The 21,865-nt window shown below is 44.5% G+C and overlaps 1 protein-coding gene across 1 annotated transcript in view; it reads right to left on the bottom strand.

Annotated features, from left to right (window-relative positions):
* The window catches only part of col7a1l (collagen type VII alpha 1-like), a 420,731-nt gene that overhangs the window by 341,507 nt on the left and 57,359 nt on the right, over positions 1–21,865 (bottom strand). The window contains exons 3-5 of the mRNA XM_073066798.1: positions 14,296–14,476; positions 11,175–11,334; positions 1,135–1,228 (exon numbers count right to left, since the gene is read on the bottom strand). Coding sequence (XP_072922899.1) covers positions 1,135–1,228; positions 11,175–11,334; positions 14,296–14,476 — 435 coding nt within the window. The remainder of the gene's footprint in view (positions 1–1,134; positions 1,229–11,174; positions 11,335–14,295; positions 14,477–21,865) is intronic.

Raw genomic sequence — 21,865 nt, 5'->3', positions numbered from 1 at the left:
CCGAGGGTCATCTATTAGTGAGTGCTCAGGTGGCTGTAAAGGCCAATCTGGCATCCACATTAAGTGGAGAAAGCCTGTGCATGGCTTTGTTTAACACAGGGAGGCTACCACATGGTTCTCGACAGATCAGCATGCAGTGCAGGATGACTGGGCACCGTTCTCTGCTGCAGCCTTCCTCCACCTTCACTGCCTTTATGATGTGCCATCAACTTCAGCCACTCCACTGCTGAGGTCTTGGTTGGAACCTCCCCCTTGACCTTACTGCCAATGGTGACCCTACCAGGAGCTAGCTGCCAGGTGCCCAAGCTCCAGACGGCATCGTCTCGAGATCTCAGGAACTCTCTAGCTCTCCACCACAACAAGGTGATGATGGCTCCAGATCATTGGAGGCACGGTAGTGTAGTGGCTAGCACAATGCTTTACAGTTCCAACGACACAGGTTCAATTCCCACAGCTGCCTGTAACCCCGTGGCCACGTGGGTTTCCTCCCACAGCTGGTAGGTTAATCGGTCATTGTAAATTGAGCCAGGGTTAGGCTAGGATTAAATCCGGGGATACTGGGTGGTGCAGAGGAAGGGCCTGTTCTGCACTGTATTCCAACAAAATAAATATCACCACGTGCCGTCCCTTGTGTTTCATCATCACTTAAAATCACTCAGATGCTATGAAAATCCCATAAACACAAATCTATTTAAAGCAAAGCTATTGAGCCACATTGGTACATGTGATGGACAGGAATTGGCACACCATTATCCAGAATGTATTAAGTTACCACATGTGGAATTAGCCGACCATAACACTGTGACCAGGACTACCAGACATTCACCCAATGAGTAACTCGGCGATGGACAGCAGCTGACCATTCAATGGCTCAATGTCAATGGCCGACTAACTCACTGTACACGGTTTCAAAATTAACCCACCAGAACACTTAAAACTGATCAATAACCACTATAATCACGGTGACTGAACACTAACCCACTGTAACGAGGATCACTGAGCACTGACCTGGTTTCATTCAACGCTAATCCATTATAATCAGGGAAACCAAACACTTTTACTGAACATTTCCCCATTCAACCAACAAGGTCACTGGCCAGTAAACCAGATTAAAACCGCTCACAGGTCACTTACCGACTGTAAATACAGTCGCTCCGTTATTGTGCAGTCTCTTTGCTGGGTCATCAACGGAATCTGCAGATTTTCCATCAGTGATCAAAATTACAATCTGTTAAAATTTAAACATAGGAAATGAAGTTAAGTGACTGAAAGATCTGTGGCACAGGGATGCATTTACTGGAATGCTTGTCAGGAATATTCAGTTTCAAGAAGTAATGTATTTTTGAGAGAATTAGTAAAATGCTTTTGCGTCAAGTAGACCAACACATCGATTAAACACAGTTACTTGGCCCCGAATCCCTGCAACAGTTTAGTAGGTCGGCAAGTTGGTGTTTGCAGTGACAAATTGGCAGTGTGGGTAATGAGGCAACATTGTCTGTTAATCAGCCGCTTCCTGACAGGTCAAAACAACCAGGTAGTGTAGGAGCCTCAATAGAATACTGAGAGCAGTTTACTCTCTAACTCGTGGTCAGTTCTGAGGATGGGTTTCCCCTGGGATGTGCAACCAAACCCAGGGGCTTAGTGGCAAAGTACTAACGAGAGGGAGGGCAATAGGTACAGGGGATTCCATAGGCAGGCAGATTGGTTGGAGAAGTGACTTCAGTCTGGAATGTTGCATCCTGGATGCCAGAGCGAAGTGTATCATTGAGCAACTGTAGAAAGTGCAGGGGCAGAGAGGGGTGGTGGGAGGGGAGAGAATAAACAAGCAGAGGTTGTTGTCCATATTGGTAGGGGATATTTCAGCAGAAAGCTAATTGAGATCTTCCACTCAGAATTTTAAAAAATTGACGCAACAAATCAATCAGCTATAAAGGAGGCAAGGCAGTGGCTATTTTTCATTAGGAGTTTGAGGAGATTTGGTTTGTCAACTATAACACTTGATAACTCATACAAATGTACCACGGAGAGCATCACCGTGCGGTATGAGGAGGGAGGGCTACTGCACAAGATTGAAGAAGATTGTAGAAAGCTCAGAGATGTGCGCTTAGCCCACTGCTCTACTCTCTCTTTACCCATGACTGTGTGGCTAGGCATAGCTCAAATGCCATCTATAAATTTGTTGATGACATGACCATTGTTGGAAGACTCTCAGATGGAGATGAAAGTGTGTACAGGAGCGATATACCAGCTAGTTGAGCGGTGTCACAGCAACAAACTTACACTCAACATCAGAGAGACAAGGAGCTGATTGTGAGCTTCAGAAGGGTAGGAAGAGGGAACATATACCAATCCTCACTGAGGGATCAGAAGTGGAGAGAATGATAGCGGAGAGAGTGGGTTTCTCAGGATCTAACCTAGACCCAGCATATTGATGCTATTGTAAAGAAGGCAAGACAGTAGGTATATTTCATTAAGAGTTAGAAGAGATTTGGTTTGTCATCCAAAACACTCAAAAACTTCAAGTATACCACAGAAAGCATTCTAACAGGCTGCTTTACTGCCTGATTTGGGGATGGGGGGGGGGGGTTTAACTGCTCAAGATCGAAGTTGCAGAAACTTGTAAAATTAGTCGGCTCCATCATGGATACTAGCCTCTGTAATATCCTAGACATCTTCAAGGAGCGGTGCCTTAGGAAGGAAATATTAAGGACCCCCACCAATCAAGTCATGCCTTGTTCTCATTATTACCATCAGGAAGGAGGTACAGAAGCCTGAAGATACACACTCAGTGATTCAGGAACAGCTTCTTCCCCTCTGCCATCTGATTCCTAAATGAACATCAAACCCATTAACACTACATCACTCACAAAATGCTGGTGGAACACCCTTGGGTCTCGGCCCGAAACGTCGACAGTGTTTCTCCTATAGATGCTGCCTGGCCTGCTGTGTTCCACTAGCATTTTGTGTGTGTTGTTTGAATTTCCAGCATCTGCAGACTTCCTCCTGTTAACACTAACTACATCATTAGTTTTTTATTTCTGCTTTTTTTGCATTATTTAATTTAACTTAACTATTTATGAGGCATATATATATATATACACACTCATTCTAATTCAGTTTTTTCTCTATATTTATCATGTATTTCACTGTACTGCTTCTGTAAAGTTATCAAATTTCATAACATATGCCAATGATATTAAAGCTGATTTTAATTCTGATTCAGATTCTGTAATCTGCCATGTTAATATCTGTAACTTCCAACAATGAGCAGAGAAGTATATTTGTTTTTAGATTAATTTTATTCATCACAGGTATGTCAAAACAGAGTGGTTAGTGAAAACCAATCAAACCACTCAGAGACTGAGCACAGACATCGACACTGTACGACGGGCCATCCACCATAACAAAGTTCTAAGTTGAAGGAAGTACATCCAATACTTTCTTAGGAAACCAGCAAAGATGAACAATCTTGTAATGATAAAAAAAACTAATGAAACTAAATCAGGAAATATAACTAAATAAGCGGTCTGAGCATTAGCGACCTTAAACATTCCAATTAGCATTCTTAAGCGTTTAACAAAACATATCATTCCAGCTGCCTCCTGGCTCTACCCAGGGTCAGAGCCGTCTCTACTTCCTGAGGAGACTGAGGTCCTTTAACATCTGCCAGACGATGCTGAGGATGTTCTACGAGGCTGTGGTGACCAGTGCTATCATGTTTGCTGTTGTGTGCTGCGACAGCAGGCTGAGGGTAGCAGACACCAACAGAATCAACAAACTCATTCGTAAGGCCAGTGATGTTGTGCGGGTGGAACTGGACTCTCTGACGGTGGTGTCTGAAAAGAGGATGGTGTCCAAGTTGCATGCCATCTTGGACAATGTCTCCCATCCACTCCATAATGTATTGGTTAGGCACAGAAGTACATTCAGCCAGAGACTCATTCCACCAAGATGTAACACTGAACGTCATAGGAAGTCATTCCTGCCTGTGGCCATCAAACTTTACAACTCCTCCCTCGGAGTGTTAGTCACCCTGAGTCAATAGACTGGACTTATTTCCTCTTGGAATAATTTACTTATTATTATTTATGGTTTTATGTTGCTATATTTCTACACTATTCTTGGTTGGTGCAACTGTAACAAGACCCAATTTCCCTCGGGATCAATAAAGTATGTCTGTCTGTCTGTAAACTGACTTACACAAAGCATGAATACGTAACTGTACTCATTTCACTACTGCCACGCACAACAGGAAGTACAATACAGACAGGAAATAGATACGTGGCACCTACATGTGGCACTTGTGTCAGGTTAAATCAGCTAGGATTATGCTGGGGTCAGCCCACAAGTGCTGCCACGGTTCTGACACCTCCACTGCATGCCCACAACTTACCAACACTAACCGGACATGTTGGTAATGTGGAACCTGGAGCAGCCAGCCGAACTCCATGCAGTTACAGACAGCAGTGGGAATGGAATCCTGGTCAGTGGTCACCGGCACTGTACTGTGATTGCGCTAACTGCTCAGCTACTGTGTAGGAGGCCAGCACGGGTTAACGTGTGACTGGAGAGATGATGCTGGAGGGAGCACTTTGGCTATCTCAAGATTTGGGACCTGACCTCAACAGCAATGTCATCAATGGAAGTTTGCTGATGCCTTGCTGGTGGATGAAGTCTAAACTAATTTACCATGCAGTTGTTCAGAAGAAGATAGTGTTGAAAGGAGAAAAAAATGGATGCATATGGAATTGGGAGAGATAAATAGTAACAGAACAAATAATGGTATATTTTATTTAGAGATACAGCACTGTAACAGGTCCTTCTGGCCCAACAAACCCGTGGAAGGAAACTGGAGCACCCAGAGGAGACTCACTAAGTCACAGGGAGAATGTACAATCTTCCTACAGACAGCATCAGGAATTGAACCCAGGTCTCTGTGCTCTAATAGTGTTTCACAAACCACTGTGCTACCATGCCATTCGGTTTTGGTTTTACACAGAACCAGACAGAAAATACCATCAGGTCTGAGCGCATCGTATAAATTCCAAAACTGCACTCACCAAGAAAGCAATCAGTCAGAAGGGATTATAATGTTGCGGCACTAACAGAGGCATGGCTAAAAACAGGATTGGGAAGCGTTCTAAAAATTCCTTGTTACAACGTGTTCTGGCCAGATAAGGAAGGAAAGGAGGAACAGATAAAGGAGTGGCAGCACTGATCGTGGAGAATTTCACAGTGCTGGGGAGACGTTTCCAGGAAAGATCAAGGACAGAAACTGTTTAGAAATAAGAAACAACGGAGTTGTGGTTACACCAGTGCAACCATTCTACAAAGTACTTGCTGCCAACTACTGGGAAGAATATCGAGAAGAAAATTTGTAGGAAATTACAAAATTTTCAAAACTCAAAGTTCAAAAATTGTGGGACTTCCTAGTATCCACATGTACACTGGAACAGCAACATAATGAAGGGCAAAGAGGGCATCCGGTTTCCAAATTACATTGAGGAAAGCTTTCTTGATCAGGGTCTTTCTGATCCAATGTGAAAGGTTGTGTTCCTACTTGGGGTCCTGTTGGAGTCCGTGATCTACAGCTGCACTCAAGGTGGCGGGTTCCCGCTCTCGGAGCTCACCGAGTGGCCTAGCATTTTCGATTTTTCCAGGTTTGGCCTGGAAGACGTGCACCTTCGGTGCGAAGCCCTGTGGCCAACCCGTTTCCTCGCTGGCATCACTGACTGAAGCATCGTGGGACATCGGAACATCGAGACAGCAGTACACGCTGCTGTCGAAATAAGCAAGGTTGCGGATTGTAACATCGAAATAGTGAGCTGTTGGTCTCCCCCCTCACAGTGGCAGAAACGATACCTCTCTCCCCCTCAGGAAATAGAGCTGTTGGTCTCCCCCTCGCAGTGGCAGAAACAATACCTCTCTCTCCCTCAGGAAATAGTGAGCTGTTGGTCTCCCCCTCGCAGTGGCAGGAGCGATACCTCTCTCTCCCTCAGGAAATAGTGAGCTGTTGGTCTCCCCCTCGCAGTGGCAGGAGCGATACCTCTCTCCCCCTCAGGAAATAGTGAGCTGTTGGTCTCCCCCTCGCAGTGGCAGGAGCGATACCTCTCTCTCCCTCAGGAAATAGCGAGCTGTTGGTCTCCCCCTCGCAGTGGCAGGAGCGATACCTCTCTCCCCCTCAGGAAATAGTGAGCTGCTGGTCTCCCCCTCGCAGTGGCAGGAGCGATACCTCTCTCTCCCTCAGGAAATAGAGCTGTTGGTCTCCCCCTCGCAGTGGCAGGAGCGATACCTCTCTCCCCCTCAGGAAATAGTGAGCTGTTGGTCTCCCCCTCGCAGTGGCAGAAACGATACCTCTCTCCCCCTCAGGAAATAGTGAGCTGTTGGTCTCCCCCTCGCAGTGGCAGGAACAATGCTTCCCTCTCCCTTGTCAGTGAGAGATAGAGCTTGTGGCATGTCAAAGTGTTGAGGTGGACAGTGTTTTTTTTGGGTCCTGGTCTCTTTGGAGGCTGGAGGCTTTTCTATCACTTGTATGGTGGGGGGGGGGGGGCGGGGTGTTGCTTTTGTTGAGGTAAGTGGGGGGGGGGAGGCTTGATCTTTCTGTCATTCATTCTTTGGGGTCTTACTGCTGTTTTGTGGATGTCTGTGAAGAGTAAGAATTTCAGGTTCCGTACTGTACACATTCTGGTATTAAATTGAACCACTGAACCTTTGAAATTGAATGAGCCATCCACTTATCTGTGGGAAATATTCTGGAAACAATATAGGCCAGTCCAATTGCAACAGGCATTTTGAACTGTATGAGGGCAGATCTTCCTGCAGCCTGAACGGTGATAGAGTTCCTCTTGTCCTTACCTATAAACCCACCAGCCTCCACATCCAACACATCATCCTCTGCAACTTCCACCTTCTCCAAATGAATCCTAAACATATCTTTATCTCCCCTCCCCGCTTTCTGCAGGGATTGCTCTGTCTGTGATTCCCTTGTCCATTTATTACCTCCCCCCCCACCACCACTAATCTCCCTCCAGGCAGTTATACCTGCAAGCAGCCTAAACCCCCACACACCTCCTCCATCTCCATTCAGGGCCCCAAACAGTCCTTCCAGGTGAGTCAACACCTCAGCTGTGAATCTGCTGGGGCCGTGTATTGTGTCTGGTGCCCCAGCAGATTCCCAGCTGAGGTGTTGACTTCAGGGTGGAGCAGCAAAATCTTATATTCTGTCAGCCTCCAACTTGATGGCGCAAATATCGATTTCTCCTTCCGGCCTCTTACCTCATCTCATCTGCCTATCACTTCCCCCGGGGTGCCCTTCTCCTCCCCTTTCTCCTATGGTCCACTTTCCTCTCCTAGCAGATTCCTTCCTCTCCAACTCTTGACATTCCCTCCACATGGCTTCACCTACCACCTTCTAGCAATACTCCTTCTCCTCCCCCCACATTTTATTCTGGCCTCTTCCCCCTTCCTTCTCAGTCCTGAAGAAGGGTCTTGGCCTGAAACATCAACTGTTTATTCATCTCCATAGATGCTGCCTGACCTACTGAGTACCTCCAGCATTTTGTGTGTGTTTTTCTCTGAGTTTCCAGTATCTGCAGAATCTCATGTTTAAAATTTCACGACACATGTCAGTGATAATAAGCCTGATTCCAATTCTGAGGGAGTAGGTGAAAATATTACAGATGTCTGCTACAATTTTTTCTTGATTCATACTGGAATTTCTATTGAGTGGAACATTCTAAATGCCATTACGCTGTGACAGAAGGTAAGGAGGTAAGACAGTGGATTGTACAAAAGTTAGTCTGGCATACGCTGTCAGAACACGGTAGTGGCATGGTAGCATAGAGATTAAGCACAAATGTTTATAGTACCATCAACCCCGGTTCAATTCCTGCCGCTGCCCTTAAGGCGTTTGTGCATTCTCCCCGTGACTGCATGGGTTTCCTCCCACAGTCATACCGATTGGTCGGTTAATTGGTCATTGTAAAGTGTCCCACGATTAGACTAGGATTAAATCAGGGGATTGCTGGGTGGCATGGTTCTCAGGCCTAAAGAGCCTGTTCCACATAGTAGATAAAAGAGAACATATTAGTCTATAAATAATAATAGTAACTGAACACCTAGGAGCCTTTCTTTTGATAAAAAAAAATCTCTCCCATCCGTCCAACAATCTCATTGACCCCCTACCAACAAGCAGAAGGTACCAGAACATTAGGACAAGGATTATTTGGATGGGAAATAGCTTCCTCCTCAGGCCATGAGATGTCCGAATTCCCTGCCACCACCCAGGTCCAGTAGCGTTATACTGTTTACTTTTTAAACGTGTTGTAAATGCTTCTTATGCCAAACGTCAGTCTTCTGAAATATATTATTATTTGTGGTTATATTACTTTGTGTGGTGTGGGTTGTATGAACTGTGTTGTGCACTGAGGTCTGGAGGAAATTTATTTTGTTTGGTGGTATACAGGTGTAGGATTGAATGTCAATAAACTTGAACTTGAAAAAAGTCCGGATGGATTTGATTAGGATAATCTCATTTCTCACAAGCCTGAATGAATTCTCTGAAGGGAGCGCAGACCTCCTGACCTCACAAGAGATTGCTCCTCAAGCTGAAACTTACGGATTTGAAGGCAATTTACTGACCTGCTTGGAAATTCGTTAAGTAGAAGGAGATTAAAAAAAAGGGATAAAGAGCTTTAGTCTGGTTGATGGAATCTGACCAATGGGGTCCAGCAAGGGTGGATGATGGAATCAAAAACCTCATATCCAATCTTGACAGTTGCACAAGATGGACAGCATAATAAGCAGAGGAGACTGAACCATTAATTACAAAATAAAACAAAAGATCTGCGGTGGACCTTAAGGCGACATCACAGAATTTGTTCTAAATGGTTTAAAGCAGTGCGCAATGGAGGTGCTAAATGGTTTAGAATTCCTGTACTTACTTGCTGGCATTTAGGACAGCAATGAAGATCCTCCATCTCCATCTGTATTTCTGTAAGACCTAGGTGGAGACTCTGGAATACTGTCATACACAGATATAGAACCGATTCTTCATTGATGTTTCCGTAACAATTTATTTTTTGCTCAGTCGGGGTTGTTAGCCCTGAGGACTGGTGGACCACACTAAGTCTGGCCTCTACCCTTTGACCTGTTTGACTTGGGTGACCCTACCAAGAGCCAAAGCACAAGGTCCTGACTCCAGCCAGCATAGTTCTCTGGGTCACTGAGGCTCCAAACCCCAACAAGGTTGTGCTTCTCTTGGAAGAATACTTCCAAATGCAGAAATTCTGAAGTCTATTTTTCAAATAGCAAATGACATTGGATCAAGCCTACGTAGATCATTAAAACGTCATGTTGAGGTACAAAAAAAGTGTTAGTAAACCATGAAAACATGAGAAGACATGTAAATCTTTAGAGGAGTTGGATCAAGCATGGAGGAGTGTGAGCAGTTCTGGACACAGTACTCCTGGAAGGATACAATGGCCTTGGAAGGAATGGAGTGGAAATTGACCCGCTTGATATTTCCACTCCAAAGGTCAAGATACAAACAAAGAATATCTGAGTGAAATTTTCAAGATGTTCAGAAGAGCTGATGGTAAAATAAAGCTGTTTTCGGAGGAGATTGGGACTGTGAGGTAAGGGGGCAGAGTGCCTTGTCTAAAAGTTAGAATTTGACTTTTAAGGAATCAGGTTAGAAAATACTTCTAAATGCAGAAATTCTGAAGTCTATTTTGTAAATAGCAAATGACATTAGATCAACTGTTCATTTTAGAACTGAAATGTAGGCATTGGATACAGCCCTGTTGTGGTCAAATGGGATTAGTGCAGATAAGCAAAATAAAGTTGATATGGACCTTTGTTGGGCCAAATTGAGTATTTCTGTGCCGTGCCATTCATATTTTTTTTATATAAACAAAAGCATTAAGGTATATTGGAGAAACGCAGACATGTGGAGCCCAGTTAAACGATCTAATTAAGCAGCATAATGGGCTTGAGCAGCTAGGCAATCTCCGTGACCATGTGCATCACTGCAGGGAGACGTGCAGATCGTTCCAAAACTTATTTAAATAGCACAGACCCATTCCCTAAAATATGCAAACGCCTTATGGAGATGCTGCATCACAGATCTCCAATCAATTTTCCAAACAACCTTGGTTAGTTTACATCTATTTATCAGGCAAACTCAATATTGGTGTGATCTCAGTCCCCTTAGTCAGTGAAGTTGTAAAGATGGTTGATGACTAAACACAGGAGGCCAATTAGAATCAGATTTAATATCACTGCCATATGTTGTGAAATTTGTTAACTTGGTGGCAGCAGTACAATGTAATACATAATAATAAAACTCTATAAAGGATCTAGTGACAAACAGGAGAAAATCTGCAGATGCTGGAAATCCAAGCAATACACACAGAATGCTGAAGGAACTCAGCAGGCCAGGCAGCATCCATGGAAAAGAGTAAACAGTCAATGTTTCAGGCTGAGACCGTTCTGCAGGATCCAGTGCTTTCCCGGCTTATATAACGAATAAACTCCTCTCGGTCTTTCAGCTGGATACAGGCATCAATTTTAACCAACGTTTCGATGCCAAACTCTGCCACCTTCATCAGGGATGACGCATCATTTTACTGTCTCATTTTCTAAATTTAACATATATTGTGCATCATCCCAAATCAAAAGAAGAGCAGATTGAAAGAGCCATGTCCTGGGTGACTGTGGTCCTTAATGATAGATGCCACCTCTTTGGGGCATCGCCCTTTGAAGATTACAACTTTCTATGGCTTTTTCCAATCCTGTGCAGTGGACCCTCCATACCATCCCATACCAGCTCAACATAAAAATTAAAAAGCTGTTACTCCTATTCTTCTGCATATTCTTGCTCTTCGGTTATTTATTGTCTTCCCTTTAGAAAGTTACCGTTAAATTTAGGAGTGATAATCCATTTGTCTCACTGATGCAGGGTCTTCACTACTAAGGATATACTTAAGCCCATTAGTATAGCAGCGCAGAGCAAATGGTACACAGCAAAGCTACATCTGGCTTGAGAGTGCTGGACTCCAAAACTTAGACATTAAAATGACAAAAGTACCACTCTGGAACGTTAACATCCTTCATTGCAGAGGGAACAAAAACAACCTGAATAAACAAAGGCGACACACAGAATAATTACCAACCTTTGGTGTGTTCTCTCTCGTCACTGATTGGCTGAATACAGATTGTGTAAGAAAGTCAAGGGCATTTCCTGTTTTGGTGTTTCCCCCTTCAAATACAAGGTGTCTGAGGGACACCAATACTTCTTCAATCGTCACATAGTCCGTAAGTGCAATTGCTGTTCTAGAAGCAAGATTTAAAGTGATAATATGGTTAGGTCAAAGGCAAACCATTGGTCTTGTTTCCTTATACAGTTAATGTCCAAGGAGCATTTGATGGCTCTGGGCCTGTACTCAGAAAAGGCAAGGTGAGACTTGTCTGAGGGAAGGAAGAGATCCACACTTACATCAAGATGTGCTAGCACTGGAGAGGAGCCAGAAGAGGTTCACAAGAACAAATCCAGGAATGAAAGGGTTAACATATGAGGAGTATTTGATGGCTGTGGGTCTATACTTGCCAGAGTTTAAAAGAATGAGAGGGGATCTCATTGGAACCTGTCAAATATTGAAAGGCGTAGATAGGGTGGATGTGGAGGGGATGTTTCCTATAGTGGGTAAGTCTAGGACCAGAAGACACAGCCTCAGAATACAAGGGCATCCCTTTAGAAAAGTGATGAAGAGGAATTTCTTTTTAGCCAGAGAGTGGCAAATCTGTAGATTTCATTGCCATAGACGGCTGTGGAAGCCAAGTCATTGGGTATATTTAAAGCAGAGCTTGAAAGTTTGTTGATTAGTAAGGTTGTCAAAGATTACGGGGAGAAGGCAAGAGAATGGGGTCAAGAAAGGTAATAATCAGCCACGATGGAGCAGCGGAGTAGACATGATGGGCCGAGTGGCCTAATTCTGCTCTTAGATTATATGGTCCTATGGATGTTAACATATTCTAACCTTAATATGTTCTGTTAAGTGATTCTTGGCCCTTACCATAGGTTATTGGATCATTTAACAGGACATATCTAGGACCAGCAAGAGAGGAGAGAGGTCCTGTATATCATAATAGGGAAGGTAGCTGAAGAGAACACCTCAATTTCAGCACAGGGAGATAGACAGGCAACAAAATTCTGTTGGTCATCTAACATCTATCTCAGGAGGAAAGCAAGCATTGAATGACAGTGTCCAAACTCTCCAAGTCTTTTCTTTTCCCCCCCCCAATGACTATGAGTTGTTAACAAAAAAAAATAGCACAATCTGGAGGGAAAAGTTTGTACGTTTTCCTTGCTTTTCACGGCACATTAGCAAAGTGGTTAGCACAACACTTTACAGTACTAGCGACCCGGGTTCAATTCCTACCACATCCTGTAAGGAAGTTGTACGTTCTGTATGACTCTGAGTTTCCGCTGGGTGCTCTGGTTTCCTCCCACGGTCCAAAGACATACCAGATGGTAGGTTAATTGGACATTGTAAATTGTCCCCTGATAAGACTAGTGTTAAATCAGGGTTGCTGAGCAGCGTGGCTCAAAGGGCCAGGAGGGACTGCTTCATGCTGTATCTCAATACACTAAAAGCATTAAATCATCTTAAACTTTGTTGTTTTTCTGCATTGCAGGTAATACAAAAGCCTTGCAGATAATCCCAAATTTCTACAAACCATAACATGATCATGACTGGGTCATCTGATTTAGCTGATATGTAAAGATAAGCTCTACTTGTCACATGTATATTGAAACGTTTCATTTGTGCCAGTGATTATCACCGTCCAAGGGTGGTGCTGGCACAGCTCGTAAGTGTTGCCCCACAGCCCACTGACACTAATTGTTCTGTTTTGCAACTTCAAAACATTAAACTAATGCAAAGAGGACATGGAGGTCCGGGAAGAAAGGTGTAACTTTGTCTCTTACTGTACTTTAAGCAAGACACACGTATATCATGTGGTAGTGGTAGTGTGACGACATATGCAATTAACATTTTATTCATATAACCCATAATTACTTAAATGAACAAGAATGCTTAATCAAACTACACACACACAAAAGATCACTCAATATAACTGAAATATTAAATACACAACTCTAACCATAGTGTTTTGGGACTGTGGAGGGAACTAGAGCACCTGGAGGAGACCCTCATGGTGACTGGGGGAACGTGCAAACTCTTTACAGAGAGCAGCAGAAATTGAGTCCTGATCAATAATTGATAGCACAGTAAAACATCGTGCTAACCGCTACGCTGCTGTAGCTGTTCATATGAACAAAGGCCAGGACATTGGGGAGCACCCTCATTCTCTTTCAAATTGTGTACGGAAGAGCTTTCTAATCAGTTCATCTTACCCCAGCCCTGCAACTTCTTTATTTTGAATATGACTCTGCATCCACCAACCATTCAGGAAACGATCCAGCATCTGTTTTATCGATTCGCATAAAAATTAGGTTTCTCAGGTTGTCAACTTGTCACTTGGCATGGATACCCCTTCAGTTTACTGAAAGACCTTAAATATTCAGATATCTATTCAATATTCCCTTAACTTTCTTTGCTGCAAGCGTATTAATAAATAACATTTCATCCTACCTCTTCCCTTCTCCTATTCTATTTGGTAGTCAGGGAATCCTGTACCCCAAGGCACCCCTCTTAGTTAGGTTGCTAGGGAAAAACAGCACTGATAAATACAAGGTGCAACTAATGTGCAGATACTGAAGAGTTAGGAAGGGAATTCCACTAACCATAAAACACAAGATCTAGGACCAGAATCAGGCCATTTGGCCCTAAATAAAACTCTTTATTTTAAGGTTTCCAATACCTGCGGTTGTTTTTAAAAACAATTTACTGTAATATTCTGACCGATTACATCATGGCTGATCCATTTTTCTTTCAGCCCCAATCTCCTGCCTTCTCCCCGTACCCCTTCAGCCCCTGACTAATCAAGAATCTATTAACTTCTGCGTTAAATATACCCAAAGACTTGGCCTCCACAGATTCACCACTCTCTGGATAAAGGAATTCCTCCTCATCTCCATTCTAAATGGACATCCCTCTATTCTGAAGCTGTGTCTTCTGGATCCACTTGCTGAGAGTTTAGAGGATAACAATTAGTGCAACATAGGGAACATGAAGGGTGGAAACACTAAAAAGAGATAGAGAAGACTGAATATGAGGAAGAAGTTTGCTGTACTGATAGGATGACTAGTAAAATTATGAATCATTGGCTTACCTGGGATGGTCACTGTACAGTATGGCTCCAAACCGGACGCCATTCTTCCCTATTGGAGCCTTCCTGAATGAAGTCACGATGCCGCTGAGGAATTCTTTGATACTCTGGAAGTCTTCCTCTCCCATACTCCATGATTCATCCACAGCGAAGATTATATCAGCCGTAACTGCAGTGAGACATTCTGAAACAACATACAGAATTGAGGTTAAATATGATGCGCAAGAGCAAGGGGAGATGACAGAGATTCTGCAGATACTGCAAATCCAGATGAACACACACAAAATGCTGGCGGAATTAGCAGGTCAGGTAACACCTATGCGGAGGAATAAAAGAGTTGGTGTCTCGGGCCAACACCCCTCTGTAAGGATAATGGGATTCACGGTGATGGAAAGCCCTTCAGTGTTTTACCCCTAAAGGTGCACTTTGGAATTGCAGTCACTCTTTCAAAATAGGCAACGTTACTGAGGCCCTGCCTCATGTTGGACTTCAAAGCATTATCATCACAAATGAACAGAAAATATTTAATAACCACTATTGTAAAGAAGAATTAATTTTGGACCTTTCACAGCTTTAGGACACCTGTACTAATGGGGACAGATGTTGTGGTGGGATACAAACTTCTAATGGGCTTAATAAGTACAGTTCAATTATGGGAATCTGATAAATTTAAAACCCTTGACTGTGGGCATCAATTGACACATTTGAAGTGTGCATATATAACATTGCTATTCTGGTAGGATGGCAGCTCGTATGTGCACAACAGCCTCTCGGGGGGGCCAATCGAAGGTGCTTTTTCCCTTGTTAAACGTGTTTTTATACATAGGAAGACTATTCTTTACTCCAATAACTACCTGTACAGCAGGTCCATCACATCAGTGTTTGCAGTAGCCTGCTGGAGTGTCGTAAGAGCCAGCCAGCGGTTCGGAGAAGGCAAGTCAGCCTGTTGAGTCAAATTGTAGGCTAGATATTCCTCTGGAGATTGGACGACATCTACTAAGGCTGCATGGTCTAGGCATATGTATACATTTCACATGGGTTCCTGCCAATTTCGGGGTTGAAGGAAATGAGGTGGCAGACATTCTTGCCGAGCAATCACTTAAAATTAAGGATATAAATGTGTAACAGTGTTTTTGCATAAGGGGGAGGTGAAAACCAGAATTAAAAAGTCTATTTGATCATTGGGGCAACAAAGTTGGGATAAGAAAGCATGGAAATTATATAAGATCCAGAGGATATTGGGAAGTCAACTGGTAGATGGGTATAAAAGGAGAGAAGTGATACATGCACACGTTTACATATTGGACATACTAGGTTGAATAATTCCCAGTTCAGAATTAATATGCATGATATTGGTTTTTGTCAAGAAACAGTGCAGCACATTTTGTTTGAATGCAGATCCTAAGAGGTGCAAAGGAAACATCTAATTACTGAATTGAGATCTTTGGGACAGACAGAGATCAACATGGGAAGTTTGTTAGGATATCACTGCCATCATAATGTACATAAGTGTGTCTTTGACTTTCTGAAAAGCATTAGAGGTTTTGATATTATCTGATGATTTTTCGGGAGGGGAAATTTAGTGAGTATACTTCCCGTCTCTGCATTTCACTCCAACTCAGTAGGTGGCGGTGATGCACCTTATGTTGGTCTGCCAGCCGCCATTAAATGTTACAAGACGACGACGAAACGGGGGTGGGAGCCGCTGACTGGGAAGGAGGAAGAGCCAGTTGTGGGGGGACTCACTCTGAAGGGAGAGGGTTGCCATGGATAGGGGAGAGGGTCAGTCAGAGACGGGGGTGAAGGATGGCCAATGTGAGGAAACTTAAGAAATCTGTGGAAGGAAATGATGCAGACTGGTGGGGAGAGCAGTGCACTGTGGGATTGGTCAGGAGCTGGTCAAGAGGTCCAGGCAGTGACTCTGTTGAAATGTGAGCAAAGAAAGTGTGATGGAACACCACCAAACACCCATCTTGCAAGCCCTGGAAAGTTGATGGCACCAAAGCAGCCCTCAGCCATCCGTTGAAACCCAGGGCGTCCATGGCATTGACAAGCCTCACTGAATGGAACAAAAGGCACCAGGTGTTCGAAGGCACTCTTCAAGCTCAACAATTGGGAACAACTGGATCCAAGAATCCAGAATCCGCTTCAAGCACACAAGGTACTCCGCTGTACTTAACCTCAGTGTTTTTAACCCCCAAAGTCGTCTAAAACTTGTGGCACACACACACGTGGCAAAATGCATTGCAATTTCTAAGCACCACACACAAAATTCTGGAGGAATTCAGCAAGTCAGGCAGCATCTATGGAGGGGAATAAACAGTCAACCTTTCGATGAAGGGTCTTGGTCCGAAGCATCGACTGTTTATTCCCCTCCATGGATGCTGCCTGATTTGCTGCGTTTCTCCAGCATTTCTTGCGCGGTGCTTAAAATTTCCAGCATCTGCTGAATCCAAGCTTTGGGTTATAACTGCAGTGCAGCTTCCTGTCAGTAGATGGCAGTGGCTGACCTTGTAAATGGAGAAGAACACTGCAACCAGGGACACCTCGGCTCCTGGGTAGAAATTTCTATCGGTGAATCTACATAACAAGGAACAGTAATAATCTCTTTTAGTGCTCTGGGCATTACCGTTATTTCTGTCTGTGCTGATATCCTCAATGAAAGCCTGAGCATTCCATATTTTCACTATTCTCTCAGTAAAGAAGTTTCTCTGATTTACCAGTGATTGACTGTAATTCAGAACTTTGGATTCATCTCTTATTGTAAAGATAGTGTCCACACCAATTCTATTAAACCAGGGGTTCCCGACCTTTTAATGCCATGGACCAATACCATTAGGCAAGGGATCCGTGGATCCCAGTTTGGGAACCCCTGTAAATCCTTCCAAGATCTTTATTAGGACAACCTTCCAGTTCTTTTTCCCCCTGTATTATCTGGCTGTTCCTACTCTACTCTGCAAAATCAATGGAGAGTTTTCTCCAGTCCTGGATCTAGATGTGTTTAATTAACCAGTCTGTGTTGGTGGTGTAGACTTCAGAACAAGAGGTCCTGGGTTCAAATCTGGCAGCTCCTTGCATGCTCTCCATCCACGGTGAGTCGAGCGACTCGACCCGACCTTGAGGATTGTGGGCATTGTATGTTGTCGCTGGAATGTGTGCCGACACTTAGGGTGTGCTGGGGCAGACCACAAGTGTGATGATTGCTGACACAAATGACACATTTCTCTTTAGATTTCTATGTGCTCAATGTAATCACAGTACGATTAATAATTCTGAATCTGAATAGGAAAGGAAAAGGCATCACAGGTTACAAAGGCAACTTTAAGGGTCTGATATTATTGAAGAAATTTAGTTCAAAAGTTCACATCAAAGATAAAAATACTGTAATGGAAGTCCTTGATGAGGATGGTTTGGACCCGAATGCTGGTGTATCCGATGCCAGGATCGAGACATGGAATAACACTGTTCAAGAACTGAGCGCAAAACAAAATGCTAGATAATATCTCTGGTTGCACTTCCGATTGCGCAGTGAACCTCGGTTCAGGTGCTCTATAAATACTCAATCCCTGGCGCCGAAAACTCATTGCCAATTAGCAGAATGTTCCCCATCGACAACCTGGGAGGCAGTGGGACTGATGGTGATGGGGCCAAAAGGAAGGTTTTAGTTTGGAAATGTGGAAAGTAGGATTAACCTTGAGGAGGGCACATGGGCCTTGTAAACAAGTCCGTCGATACTTTCTACTTTGATGAGCTTTGAGTAACCTGGAGAGTCTCCCTCAGGGAGTAAAACAATTATGCATGACGTTCCTACAGAATGGCTACAACGTGAAGGAAGTTAATCAGGCCCTTCAAAGGGCTGGCAGAAAAACCAGGAAACCTAACAATGAGGAGAAACCCATCACTACTGTCTGTCTTCCCTATATTTCCATGGTTTCTGGAAGGAACACCAGGATCCTGAAGAAATACCATCCACAAACCCGTAAGTCACAGTCTATGCAGGTCAAAGATGATCTGGGATTCAGGCTGACTGGCAATTGTTTACAGGGTTCCCTGTGAATGTGGAGCGGCATATATCAGCCATACGGGTCTCACAGTGGAAACCTGCATCAAGGAGCACAGGAGGTGCATCGTTTGGGTTACCCAGAGAAATCGGCAGTAGCAAAGTATTGCATTCACAGTGGCTAATGGCTTTTGGGACCACCTGGTAAAGGAGGCCTTTGTTAAAATTCTTTTCCTCTAGTTTTATTTCAAAGATGAAGGTCCTGCTTGAAGTAAGACCTAGAATTCAATTGTAAATGAGGTGGCAGAGTGGAAACCTGATTGGATGAGGATTAACCAATCAGGAGGTACAGACAACAGGGCTATAAATAGCACTGGACCGGCTTGCCCAGGCATCATTCCTGATGAAGAAAGCCGTTGATTAGACAATCAAGATTTGAATAGCTCAGACTCAGCAGAAAGCAGCTGATTGGGAAATCGAGGTCAGGTGACCAAGCAGTTTGAAAAGCTCAAACAAATAAATAGAGGGTTACCTCAAGCAAAGCGGCCAGCGAAGGAGTGGAGATTTGAGGCTTTGACTTGAGAGGCTTCGACGAGAAGAGGCGGAGGACGAGCCTGTTCCCAGTTAGTCTTTACAATGACCCCTGAGGCGGTGATGTGCCTCTCCTGTGAGATGTGGCAGTCTTGGGGGAACTCCCCTCTCCCGCAGAGTCACATCTGCCAGAAGTGCTTGCGGCTGGGCAATCTGGAAGACTGTGTGAGGAATCTGGAGCAGCAGCTGGATGACCTTCGACTCATCAGGGAGAATGAGGCAGTCATAGATGAGAGCTACAGGGAGATAGTCACACCTGGGCTGCCGGAAGCAGGTCGTTGGGTGACAGTCCGAGGGGGGAAAGCGAAGGAGAGTCGACAGGTAGTGCAGAGCACCCCTGTAGCCATTCCCCTGAATAATAAGTTTACCGTCCTGGATACTGTTGGAGAGGACGACCGACCAGGTGTGAGCCACGGTGACAGGGCCTCTGGCACTGAGTCTGACCCTGTGGTGCAGAAGGACGGGACGGAGAAGAGGAGAGCCGTCGTCATTGGAGACTCTATAGTCAGGGGAGCAGACAGGACATTTTGTGGACGTGAGAAGGAAACCCGCATGGTTTGTTGCCTCCCGGGTGCCAGGGTCTGGGATGTCTCTGACCGGGTGCATGACATCCTGGTATGAGAGGGAAAGCAACCAGAAATCATGATACATGTTGGGACCAACGACATAGGCAGGAAGAGGGATGAGGTCCTGAAGTGTGAGTTTTGGGAACTAGGCAGAAGGCTGAAGAACAGGACCTCAAGGGTGGCTTTCTCAGGATTGCTGCCAGTGCTACGTGATTGTGATGGTAAGAATTGGAGGAGATGGCAGTTGAATGCGTGGCTGAGGAGTTGGTGCAGGGGACAGGGTTTTAAATTTTTGGACCATTGGGATCTCTTCTGGGGAAGGTGAGACCTGTACAGATTGGATGGGTTGCACCTGAACTCGAGGGGGAGCAATATCCTTGCTGGTAGGTTTGCTAGCATGGTTCAGGAGGGATTAAACTAATTTGCAAGGGAGATGGGACCCAGAGCGATAGAGCAGTGAAAGAAGTGCATGGAGTAAAGCCAGATCTAACAAATAGAGAGGCTTTGAGGAAAGAGAAGCAGAATAAAGGGTGTAAAGGTAGTAAGGTAGAAGGGCTAAAGTGTGTGTACTTCAATGCAAGAAGCATCAGGAACAAAGGTGATGAACTGAGAGCTTGGATACATACATGGAATTATGATGTAGTGGCCATTACGGAGACTTGGCTGGCACCAGGGCTGGAATAGATTCTCAATATTCCTGGATTTCAGTGCTTTAAAAGGGATAGAGGGGGGGGGGGAAAGGGAGGAGGGGTGGCATTACTGGTCAGGGATACTATTACAGCTGCAGAAAGGGTGGGTAATGTAGCAGGATCCCCTTTTGAGTCATTATGGGTGGAAGTCAGGAACAGGAAGGGAGCAGTTACTCTACTGGGGGTATTCTATAGGCCCCCTGGTAGCAGCAGAGATACCGAGGAGAAGATTGGGAGGCAGATTTTGGAAAGGTGCAAAAATAACAGGGTAGTTATCATGGGTAACTTTAACTTCCCTAATATTGATTGGCACTTGATTAGTTCCAAGGGTTTAGATGGGGCAGAGTTTGTTAAGTGTGTCCAGGATGGATTCCTGTCACAGTATGTTGACAGGCCGACTAGGGGGAATGCCATACTAGATCTACTGGGTCAGGTCACAGATCTCTCAGTGTGTGAGCATCTGGGGGACAGTGATCACCGCTCCCTGACCTTTAGCATTATCATGGAAAAGGATAAAATCAGAGAGGACAGGAAAATTTTTAATTGGGGAAGGGCAAATTATGAGGCTATAAGGCTAGAACTTGCGGGTGTGAATTGGGATGATGTTTTTGCAGGGAAATGTACTATGGACATGTGGTCGATGTTTAGGGATATCCTGCAGGATATTAGGGATAAATTTGTCCTGGTGAGGAAGATAAAGAATGGTAGGGTGAAGGAACCATGGGTGACAAGTGAGGTGGAAAATCTAGTCAGGTGGAAGAAGGCAGCATACATGAGGTTTAAGAAGCAAGGATCAGATGGGTCTATTGAGGAATAAAGGGTAGCAAGAAAGGAGCTTAAGAAGGGGCTGAGAAGAGCAAGAAGGGGGCATGAGAAGGCCTTTTCGAGTAGGGTAAAGGAAAACCCCAAGGCATTCTTCAATTATGTGAAGAACAAAAGGATGACAGGAGTGAAGGTAGGACCGATTAGAGATAAAAGTGGGAAGAAGTGCCTGGAGGCTGTGGAAGTGAGCGAGGTCCTCAATGAATACTTCTCTTCGGTATTCACCACTGAGAGGGAACTTGATGACAGTGAGGACAATATGAGTGAGGATGATGTTCTGGAGCATGTTGATATTAAGGGAGAGGAGGTGTTGGAGTTGTTAAAATACATTAGGACGAATAAGTCCCCGGGGCCTGATGGAATATTCCCCAGGCTGCTCCATGAGGCGAGGGAAGAGATTGTCCACAGGAATGGTACCGGAGGATTGGAGGGAGGCAAATGTTGTCCCCTTGTTCAAAAAAGGTAGTAGGGATAGTCCAGGTAATTATAGACCAGTGAGCCTTACGTCTGTGGTGGGAAAGCTGTTGGAAAAGATTCTTAGAGATAGGATCTATGGGCATTTAGAGAATCGTGGTCTGATCAGGGACAGTCAGCATGGCTTTGTGAAGGGCAGATTGTGCCTAACAAGCCTGATAGAGTTCTTTGAGGAGGTGACCAAGCATATAAATGAGGGTAGTGCAGTGGATGTGATCTACATGGATTTTAGTAAGGCATTTGACAAGGTTCCACATGGTAGGCTTATTCAGAAAGTCAGAAGGCATGGGATCCAGGGAAGTTTGGCCAGGTGGATTCAGAATTGGCTTACCTGCAGAAGGCAGAGGGTCATGGTGGAGGGAGTACATTCAGATTGGAGGGTTGTGACTAGTGGTGTCCCACAAGGATCTGTTCTGGGACCTCTACTTTTT

This window comes from Hemitrygon akajei, chromosome 14, assembly GCF_048418815.1.
Source record: "Hemitrygon akajei chromosome 14, sHemAka1.3, whole genome shotgun sequence".
Taxonomy (NCBI): Eukaryota; Metazoa; Chordata; class Chondrichthyes; order Myliobatiformes; family Dasyatidae; genus Hemitrygon; species Hemitrygon akajei.
This window is presented reverse-complemented; position numbering and strand designations above follow the sequence as displayed.